The sequence below is a fragment of the Octopus sinensis genome, linkage group LG30 (assembly GCF_006345805.1).
Source record: "Octopus sinensis linkage group LG30, ASM634580v1, whole genome shotgun sequence".
Lineage (NCBI taxonomy): Eukaryota > Metazoa > Mollusca > Cephalopoda > Octopoda > Octopodidae > Octopus > Octopus sinensis.
The window spans coordinates 11,527,175-11,538,258 of NC_043026.1; the positions used below are offsets into that span (position 1 = coordinate 11,527,175).

The 11,084-nt window shown below is 38.2% G+C and overlaps 1 protein-coding gene across 1 annotated transcript in view; it reads right to left on the reverse strand.

The window, feature by feature from the left end:
- Nucleotides 1-8,717, reverse strand: part of LOC118768610 (zinc finger protein OZF-like) — a 19,764-nt gene extending 11,047 nt beyond the window's left edge. The window contains exons 1-2 of the mRNA XM_036515415.1: nt 8,631-8,717; nt 5,891-7,234 (exon numbers count right to left, since the gene is read on the reverse strand). Of these exons, the coding sequence (XP_036371308.1) occupies nt 5,891-6,887 (997 nt within the window). The 5' untranslated portion in view covers nt 6,888-7,234; nt 8,631-8,717. The remainder of the gene's footprint in view (nt 1-5,890; nt 7,235-8,630) is intronic.
- Between the last annotated feature and the right edge of the window lie 2,367 nt (nt 8,718-11,084).

Genomic DNA, 11,084 nt, shown 5'->3' on the forward strand with positions numbered 1-11,084 from the left:
TAGGATTCCACTGGAATTTGTTATGAGAAATGTTTTCGGAAAGGTGTAGAAGAGTTTTGATTGTTTTCTCAGAAAAATATCCAATTGTTAAAATTCTTTACTCTTTTACTTGTTTCAGTCATTTGACTGCGGCCATGCTGGAGCACCGCCTTTAATCGAGCAACTCGACTCCCGGGACTTATTCTTTTTTAAGCCCAGTACTTATTCTATCGGTCTCTTTTGCTGAACCGCTAGTGACGGGGACATAAACACACCAGCATCGGTTGTCAAGCAATGCTAGGGGGACAAACACAGACACGCATATATATATATATATATATGACGTTAAACGATGATGATGATGATGATGATATACGACAGGCTTCTTTCAGTTTCCGTCTACCAAATCCACTCAGAAGGCTTTAGTCGGCCTGAGGCTATAGTAGAAGACACTTGCCCAAGGTGCCCCGCAGTAGGACTGAACCTGGAACCGTGTGGTTGGTAAACAAGCTACTTACCACACAGCCACTCCTGCGCCTATTGAATACTTTTTTCTTTAAAATTTTATATATACATATATACGACGGGCTTCTTTCAGTTTCCGTCTACCAAATCCACTCACAAGGCTTTGGTCGGCCTGAGGCTATAGTAGAAGACACTTGCCCAAGGTGCCCCGCAGTGGGACTGAACCTGGAACCATGTGGTTGGTAAACAAGCTACTTACCACACAGCCACTCCTACGCCTATTGAATACTTTTTTCTTTAAAATTTTCACAAATCTGTTTCAGATAGTGTAGATTACGATTATGTGAGAATTCGATGTGAAAACAAAATTTAGGGCGGGGATGGATAATTCTTAAACTTCAATTTTGTTTCTTCATACGGTTTCAAGTGTGAAAATTAACACCACCAATTATTTTTCGCGCACATATCAAATTCCGAGAAAATCGGGCAATCTTTCGTCTCTAGTAGACCTTTCCGTCGATTTCCGTAAAAAAAAATTTTTTTTTTTTACATATGGGCTTGCGGGAACTTTTGAAGTAATGAGAGCGAAAGAGACTAAGAGAAAGCGATTGTATGACGAGGGAAGTTCTTTTGAAGTTACCGTGCATGGGAAGCATTGATGTACATGTGTGTGTGTGTGTTTGATGGGGTGTGGGAGACAGACAGTATGTTGTGTAAGTGAAGTGCTTCTGTTAGTGTGTGTGAAGAGACAGAGTAATGTGTGAAAGAAAGAGATAACTGAAATTTATTACTCGGTGTATGTGTATATGTATGTATATTACTTCAAAAGTTCCCGCTAGCCCATATGTAAAAAAAAAAAATTTTTTTACGGAAATCGACGGAAAGGTCTACTACAGACGAAAGATCGCTGAAAATCGTAATATACATAATCTGAAAGTATTTGTCGAACGTTTTATTCCAAAATATTATTTTCACACATGTATAGTTACGCCTAAATCTGTTTAATTGATTTTAATTAAAGTAGTGGAGAATAGAATTAATATTAATATCAGGCAAACAACATTAAAAGGTTTTAGATCACTCATGTCTAATTACCTTTACTAAAATATATCTGTATTATTATATCTTACCTGTTATGCTACATAAATCTGTGTTTATAGTGAAATATTTTTCAATTACACCAGAAGTCTGGACGAAGACGCAATTTAACACGAAGTAAGCTTTAACAGAAATTATAAAAATAGACTCGGAAACACAAACGGCGAAATGTAGTTTGTTTCTGTTTATAAGCTGCTAGACAGAATAGGGACTTATAATTTTTAAAAAAAGTTATTTCAAATAAAGTTGTCTCGGATTTTTTCGGTTTGAACGGCAGTTTTTAACATAATTTCTAGATAACTGGTAGAATGTGTATACTGGTAGAATGTGTTTATAAAACATCTTTTTCTCTTGGCTTTATTGAGAAAATTCTAAAGTTTGTAAGATATTTGTTGGGTTTTTTTCTTCAATTTCTGCAATTTCAACCAATCAATGATGTCCATTGAGGTAAAAAAACATTCTGTGCCATATGAATATGTTCCTCGTTTAAGAAACAGATTGGGTTTATTCACATGTGTGAAGAAAAAAAAGATACCCTCCCACTCAACCCTAACCCTAAAACAGATTGAAATGCAATAGATCGATACTAGGGGTCATAATTATGGGTGACAATTTCATATGACACTGCTAGAAAAACTGCCGTTCAAACCAAAAAGACCCGAATTCTGTAAGTTTGACTATTAGTAACATCTGAGAGTGAAAAAAATTTAGTCAAAGATCCACATTGCCGTAGTTCCACCCCACCTCCTGTAAATATTGAATAGAAATTCGGATATCTCCCACTCTTACTATTAATGTCTACCTCATTACGGTCATCTTCACTAGTCTAAGGATACACAAAGGATTTTCTTTATATTCTAATCAAAACAATCTAGATCTACCTGAACACCTTACTTCCCTGGGCGCATGGACACATTGAAACTCCGACGTCTGGCATCTGACTTGGCAGACCCCCATAAAATTATCAACCATCTTACAATCTATAACTCTGAGCACCTTTTCAAACTCCACCCGTCTAACACCCATGGACACATTTACAAAGTCACAAAACAGCACAGCTCCCATGACTTTAGGAAACATATTTTCATGCTGAGAGTTGCTGAAGCATGGAACAAACTGTCGGCATCAGTTGTTAGTTGTCGGAGCACTGCGTCCTTCAAAGCTTCCATGCTTTCTGAGATTCGCCAATACTACACCTGATTTCCTCCCCTCCATACACACACAAGCATGTATCTGACTCATACATTGTTCACTTCCCAGACATTCGTACATTACTGAATATGCAGACACCCATAAAATTATTAATCATCTTATTAACAATAACTCTGAGCACTTTTTCAAACTCCACCCGTCTAACACCCGTGGACACATTTACAAAGTCAGAAAACAGCACAGCTCCCATGACTTTCGGAAACATATTTTCACGCTAAGAGTTGCTGAAGCATGGAACAAACTGCCGGCATCAGTTGTTAGTTGTCGGAGCACTGCATCCTTCAAAACTTCCATGCTTCCTGAGATTCACCAACACTACACCTGATTTTCTCCCCTCCATACACACACAAGCATGTATCTGACTCATACATTGTTCGCTTTCCAGACATTTGTACATGACTGCATATACTTTATACGCACTTTCTGACAAGTTTTTGGTGAACCTGAGCACTGTATACAATAATTTCATTATTATTATTATTTTAAATTAAAATCAAATTACCATCATGTTTTTTTTTATGTTTACTGCTGTGCAACGTTACCGGTGAAGTAGCAAGAGGGAAGCTGTAGACCAGTGTGTCTCAACCTTTTTACCCTTGCGTAACCCTTAAAATAAATAACATGTCTCAAGGAACCCCTACACAAAAAAAATATATATATATATCATATCATGTCCCTTCCCAGACATTTTTACTTTACTGCATACACCTTATACGCATTTTCTGACAAGTTGTGGTGCACCTGAGCACTGTATACAATAATTTCAAAATTACGTTTAACTGTCATATCAAACTTTCTAATGCTGCTATGATAACAACATAACTTCCATCACCTCAAAAGCAGTATAAATTAGTTGTGAAGATCTACCTCGTTTATCCCCTGCAATGTGTCTCCTTTCTCTGTGACCAACACTAGTTTTGTTGGACCAGATGTATCAGAGAATTACATTTAAACGTCATACATTTGTACCTTTCGTCATTCTATCAAGTGTAGACGTCTTGGCCAAGTGATTGTGTTTTATAATGGAAAGTGAATTAACAGATCTGCATCGCAGGAGTGGCTGTGTGGTAAGTAGCTTGTTTACCAACCACATGGTTCCGGGTTCAGTTCCACTGCGTGGCACCTTGGGCAAATGTCTTCTACTATAGCCTCGGGTCGACCAAAGCCTTGTGAGTGGATTTGGTAGACAGAAACTGAAAGAAACCCGTCATATATATGTATGTGTCTGTGTTTGTCCCCCTAGCATTGCTTGACATGCTGGTGTGTTTATGTCCCCGTCACTTAGCGGTTCGGCAAAAAGAGACCGATAGAATAAGTACTGGGCTTACAAAGAATAAGTCCCGGGGTCGAGTTGCTCAATTAAAGGCGGTGCTCCAGCATGGCCGCAGTCAAATGACTGAAACAAGTAAAAGGGTATCTGTAAATTTCTAGGGAAACATTGTAGATGTTGACCCCCACCAGTATTCTCTCACAATAGTTTGCTCTTATCTAAATACTTCTACCGGTTTCTATGAAGTTCATATCAGTACTTGTCTCTGACACAAAAAACAAAATGCTAACAATTTACAATTTTTTGCATACTTCATTTATTTTGGATATATTTCCCATTTTCCAAACATTTTTTCATAAGTAAACGTCATTTTCTTGGAGAGGTGTGCTTCTAAAGAAGCGTCAAGTTTTTTCTTGCAAACAAGTTTTGTTTAACGATATAGGGTTAATTGAAGAGTAATAATTATTTATATCAATCTGTAAAAATTTATTTCTGTTTTTGTTTCAATTCCATTAAACCATTTTACTTCATTCATGTTAGACCAAACCTGCAACTTTATCGCATTCTTAATTACAGGTATATACTTATCAATAATAGCTTTGCTCAGTCTACCTAAGCCCGATTTACCTGGGCAAATTAGTCTTACTATAGAAATTGTCCCTGTGGTCCTTTAGAATAATCCTTGGTGTCTTTGGAACAAAAGGTTCAGTCTTATCATTCCACAAAGGTAATTTTATTTTTTACAGAACAAAAATAGCTGCTCCTGCATTTGAAGTTATTCTGGTAGAAATCTTGCTGGCTTCTGTGTTGGTGGCATGTATCCCATAAAATGCCCCATCCGAATTGTGGCCGATGCCAGCGCCACCTCGACTGGCTTCCGTGTCGGTGACACGTAAAAAGCACCATCCGAAGCCAGTGCCGCTTCGACTGGCTTCCATAAAATGCACCAATCCGACCGTGGCTGATGCCAGCCTCGCCTGGCACCAGTGCAGGTGGCATGTAAAAAGCACCCACTACACTCACGGAGTGGTTGGCGTTAGGAAGGGCATCCAGCTGTAGAAACGTTGAACCATCCAACCCATGCTAGCATGGAGAGAGGACGTTAAACGATGATGGTGATGAAGACAGTCAATGCTTAGTTATATAGAAAAACGATGTACTGAGGGGATACTATCATCCATAGCTGGCTGATTTAAAGAAAGTACTGGCCCAAAGGAAGTATATTTCTGAGGGCCAACTCTTTTGACTATTCTTTCACGTTTTACATAAAAATAGTCATCCATTCCTTTATTAGTATACAAAAAAATCAAGTCTGTACACACAATATGTTATAACAATATTAAAACAGTAGTTGCTCATGTCTGTAGTTCCCTCAAAAATAAGGCAGTGACAAGGGACACTATTCTAGGGGCAAATCAGTGTGCTAAAGGTTTATGTTACCCTATCAGATCCAGGCTCAATTGATAACAATGTGAAGCAAGGAGACATACTTGCTCCTACTCTTTTCTCCATCTATTTTGCTCTTGATGTTGGTTATGCTTTTTAACAATGTACCATTGCTATCCATCTAAGATTCTAAGAGTCGAACCGTCCAACACATGCTAGCATGGAGAACGGACGTTAAACGATGATGATGATGATTCTGACTCGGATGATGATTTTAAAGGATTTGGTTTCTTCCCTGAGTGACTATGTTTGTGAGAGATCAAATCACTATTTTGAGAGGATTATTTACCAAAGATATCACAATAAAATGGTTTCCTCCTGCATGAATATGCTCATATACGGTTATCTTAGTTCCATGAGAAGATGATATACTGCAGATATCACATCAGCATGGTTACTTTCTTGTGTGAATACGATTGTGTTTAGTCAAGTTACTTCTTACGGAGAACGATTTGTCACAGATATCACAGTGATAAGGTTTCTCTCCTGTATGACTTCGTTTGTGTCTTGTTAAGTGTCCATTTCGAGTGAATAATTTACCACAGATATCACACTGATATGGTTTCTCCCCTCTATGAAAACATTTGTGTGCAGTTAATTGACTTTTCTGAGAGAATGAATTACCACAGACATCACAGTGATGTGGCCTCTCCCCTTCATGAATACGTTTGTGCGAAGTCAATTCCCCATTCTGAGAGAACGATTTACCACAGATATTGCAATGATATGGTTTTTCTCCTGTATGAATACGCTTGTGTACACCTACATTATTTCCATGAGAGAACGATTTGCCACAGATATCGCATTGATATGGCTTCTCTCCAGTATGGACACGTTTGTGCTGAGTTAAGTGAGAATTTCGAGAGAATGATTTACCACAGATTTCACAGTGATGTGGCTTCTCTCCTGTGTGAATAAGTTTGTGTCTGGTTAAATCACCACGTTGAGAGAATGATTTCTCACAGACTTCGCAATGATATGGCTTCTCTCCTGTGTGAGTACGTACATGGTTAGTCACATGTTCTTTTAGGGGAAATGATTTGCCACAGATATCACAGGAATATGGCTTTTCTCCTGTATGAATTCGTTTGTGCTGAGTTAAACGAATCTTTCGAGAAAAAGATTTACCACATATGTCACAAAAATATGGTTTAACTCCTGTGTGAATACGTTTGTGTTGGTTTAAGGAACCTCTTCCAGAGAATGATTTACTACAGATCTCACAGTGATATGTTCTTTTTCCTGAGTGAATATGTTTGTGCCTAGTTAAGTTACAATTTTTAGAGAATGATTTACCACAAATTTCACAGTGGAGTGATGTGTTCCCTTCCTCATTATTCATGTCACTAGGCAAATCAATACTTTCAATCTGTAATTTAGACTTAAACTTATTCTCACATAATTCATCTTCCATCATTGTTCTTTCCTCACAATTTCCAGATGTTGATATATTTTCGTCCTAATAAATATTTATACTACTGTGATCCTTGTTGATACATGATTTGGGTTGCAAACTCCTTTATAAATCCATCCAAGTTTAATTCAGATGCAAACTTATCTTGTACATATTCCAGACAGTCAAGAAGACAATTATTGTTTTGAATTTCAGTTCAAAAAAAATATTTACCAGTAATTTGCCACAGATTTATATAAGGAGAGTTATATCTGTTCTGTATAAGATTCATTTTCAGTCTTTAAAAGATAATAAATATTGACGATGTATCAGATGTACTCAATTCTGTGATGCCAATGTCATTTGTCATTCTGAAATAGTAAAGAAAAAACAGTATAAGATATAAAGGATACTTAAAATACATAGTTGAGATTTTGCTCTTTAACTTGTTTCAGTCATTTGACTGTAGCCATGCTGGAGCCACAGCCTTTATTCGAGCAAATCGACACCAGGACTAATTCTTTGTAAGCCTAGTACTTATTCTATCGGTCTCTTTTGCCGAACCACTATGTTACGAGGACGTAAACATACCAGCATCGGTTGTCAAGCGATGGTAGGTTCATCTGGGACTCTCGACAGGAAGAGATCCAGTTTTGATTTGAAAACATCTACATATACTTTGTGTAGGTCCCTCGGGCTCATTGGGAGAATATTAAAAAGCTGTGGGCCCCCTGAAACCCAGGCTATTGCAGTAGAACAAAATACTGTGGAATGGCCCAATATATTTATTTCTTTATTGCATACAGGGGGCTAAACAAGAACAAAGGGACTGAGTCGATTACATCGACCTCAGTGCGTAACTGGTACTTATTTAATCGACCCCGAAAGGATGAAAGGCAAAGTCGACCTCGGCGGAATTTGGACGTAACGGCAGACGAAATACCTATTTTTTTACTACCCACAAGGGGCTAAACACAGAGGGGACAAACAAGGACAGACAAAGGTATTAAGTCGATTATATCGACCGCAGTGCGTAACTGGTACTTATTTAATCGACCCCGAAAGGATGAAAGGCAAAGTCGACCTCGGCGGAATTTGAACTCAGAACGTAGCGGCAGACGAAATACCGCTAGGCATTTCGCCCGGCGTGCTAACGATTCTGCCAGCTAGCCGCCCTGAATGGCCCAATATATATATTTATCTCTTCCGATCTCTTAATCCAGAGGTGTCACCCAAAACGGTTTTCATATTACACAAAGATCTTTGACATTCCAAATGTTGACCATGTGATAAGCATTATTAAACACGAAAATATCTTTTCAAAAAATGAAAGGCGATCTTTCGTCTCTAGTAGACCTTTCCGTCGATTTCCGTAAAAAAAAATTTTTTTTTTTACATATGGGCTTGCGGGAACTTTTGAAGTAATGAGAGCGAAAGAGACTAAGAAAAAGCGATTGTATGACGAGGGAAGTTCTTTTGAAGTTACCCTGCATGGGAAGCATTGATGTACATGTGTGTGTGTGAACTTCAAAAGTTCCCGCAAGCCCATATGTAAAAAAAAAAATGTTTTTTACGGAAATCGACGGAAAGGTCTACTAGAGACGAAAGATCGCCAAATGAAAACAAAACTATGATCGGTGGAATAACCTATAAACCATAATATGTAGAGAATAGAATTAATATCAATATTTGACGAGCAGCATCAAACGGTTTTACATTACCCATGTCCAATTACTTAACTAAAATACCTGTATTATTATATCTTACCTGTCATGCTACATAAATCTGCATTTATAGTGAAATATCTTTAATTACACCAAATACTTCCTTCTTGGCGCCAAAGCCCCCAAGTAAACTTTGACAAAAGAAATTATAAAACTAGACTCGGAAATATAAACGATGAAATGTAATTAGTTTCTGTTAACACGCACCTAGATTTTAAAAAAATATAAGTATTATTTCTAAATACTTTATTTAAGATATAAAAACAGTCATTGCATTGTTAAATGTTCTGGTGCTGTCTTTCGATAAAGGTAGATGAAAAAAAACGAAAGAATTTATTCAGTAATTTCCGAAAAATATTTATTTCTTTAATTTTTATTCTATGTGAATCGTTTCGTTTCAAGTCGTATTGGAAATTCTAGTTCCATTTGAATGACTCCATGAAATACATAGATTAATTGCAGTAAATATTGAGAGGAGATAGGAAACATAAACTGTAATTTTATGGAGAAATACGAACAAGTATTTTGGCCAGCAGTGGGAAAGTTATAGCTGTTTTCGTTGACTGATTGTTAAATATAACTAGTATGTAACCTTCGCTATAGTTAGTGTAAAGGCGCATGGGTCTGTGGTTACAGAATTGGACTTACAGATGTAAGGTAGACCACCAGACCGAATTGTTGTGCTGTGTTCTTGAGCAAGACATTTCGTTTTAGGTTCACTCAGCTGTGGAAATGAGTTGCGATGTCACTGTTGTATAGTCCCTTGGTGACATGCAAGGGATTTTTTTCTTCTGCCAGGCATCAGGCAAAAGAGCAATGCTTTTTGACTAAGTGATAAGAGGAATTGAATTGAATTTTATCATCATCCTTTACCTATTTCTTTATTACCCACAAGGGACTAAACACAGAGAAGACAAACAAGGACAGACAAACGGATTAAGTCGATTATATCGACCCCAGTGCGTAACTGGTACTTAATTTATCGACCCCGAAAGGATGAAAGGCAAAGTCGACCTCGGCGGAATTTGAACTCAGAACGTAGCGGCAGACGAAATACTGCTAAGCATTTCACCCAGCGCGCTAACGATTCTGCCAGCTCGCCGCCTTATCATCATCCGTTTGCCATGCTGGCATGGGTTGGACACTTTGATCAGAGCTGAAGGGCTGCACCAGGTTCCGATCTGCTTTGGCTTAGTTTCCACAGCTGGATGTCCTTCCTAGTACCAACCACTTTACAGTGTGCGCTGGATGCACACACGGTATTCATAATATTTATAAGGCGGCGAGCTGGCAGAATCGTTAGCACGCCGGGCAAAATGCTTTGCGGTATTTCGTCTGCCGTTACGATGCCAGTTCAAATTCCGCCGAAGTCGACTTTACCTTTCATCCTTTCGGGGTCGATAAATTAAGTACCAGTTACGCACTGGGATCGATGTAATCGACATAATACCTATGTCTGTCCTTGTTTGTCCCCTGTATGTTTAGCCCCTTGTGGGCAGTAAAGAAATAGGTATTTCGTCTGTCGTTACGTTGTCAGTTCAAATTCCGCCGAGGTCAACTTTACCTTTCATCCTTTCGGGGTCGATAAATTAAGTACCAGTTACGCACTGGGGTCGATGTAATCGACTTAATACCTATGTCTGTCCTTGTTTAGCCCCTCGAATTTGGTCAGGCTTAACATAGGATTTTTTTGCCTACTATCTGCTTTTTTTAACTAAGTGACGAACGAAAAATACTCTGCTGACAGTTGCTGTTGACAAACAACGGCAGTAATTTTATTCAGCTGTATACACGTCATTGATTAGTTGAAATTACCGAAATAGGACTACTTTAACGTGAAATTACTTCGTAAATATAAATTTTTCTCAAAAATGCCAAGATCAAAAGATGATTTATATGACACATTCTACCAGTCTCCGAAGTTTGAAAGTGTCAGTTGCAAAAAAGTAGACCTGGGTACTACTAGCGAAGATTGGAGCCGGTGCGCGCACACGCGCAGTCGCGCGTCCGCGCTAGCTAGCCGTAAGTAGGCGATCCTACGACTTGCGCGTATGCAAATGAGTTGATTGGCAAATGAGTTGATTTTACAGAATAAAATAAAATAAGTTTTTTAAAGAAAGTAAATAAATTATGTGTGTATATGTGTGTGTATATATGTGTGTATATATATATGTGTGTATATATGTGTGTAGATATATGTGTGTATATACATGTGTGTGTATGTGAGTATATATATGTGTGTGTATATGTGAGTATATATATGTGTGTATGTATGTGTGCGTGTGTGTATGTATATATGTATGTGTGTATGTATATATATGTTTATTTTCACTAACCCCCACCACCCTTGTCTTGATCATTAATTAGATCCATTGGTTGTCTTCCAACCTACAACACAACTCATTTGCATACGCGCAAGTCGTTGTAGGATCGACTACTCACGACTAGCTAGCGCGGACGCGCGACTGCGCGTGTGCGCGCACCGGGTCCAGTTTTC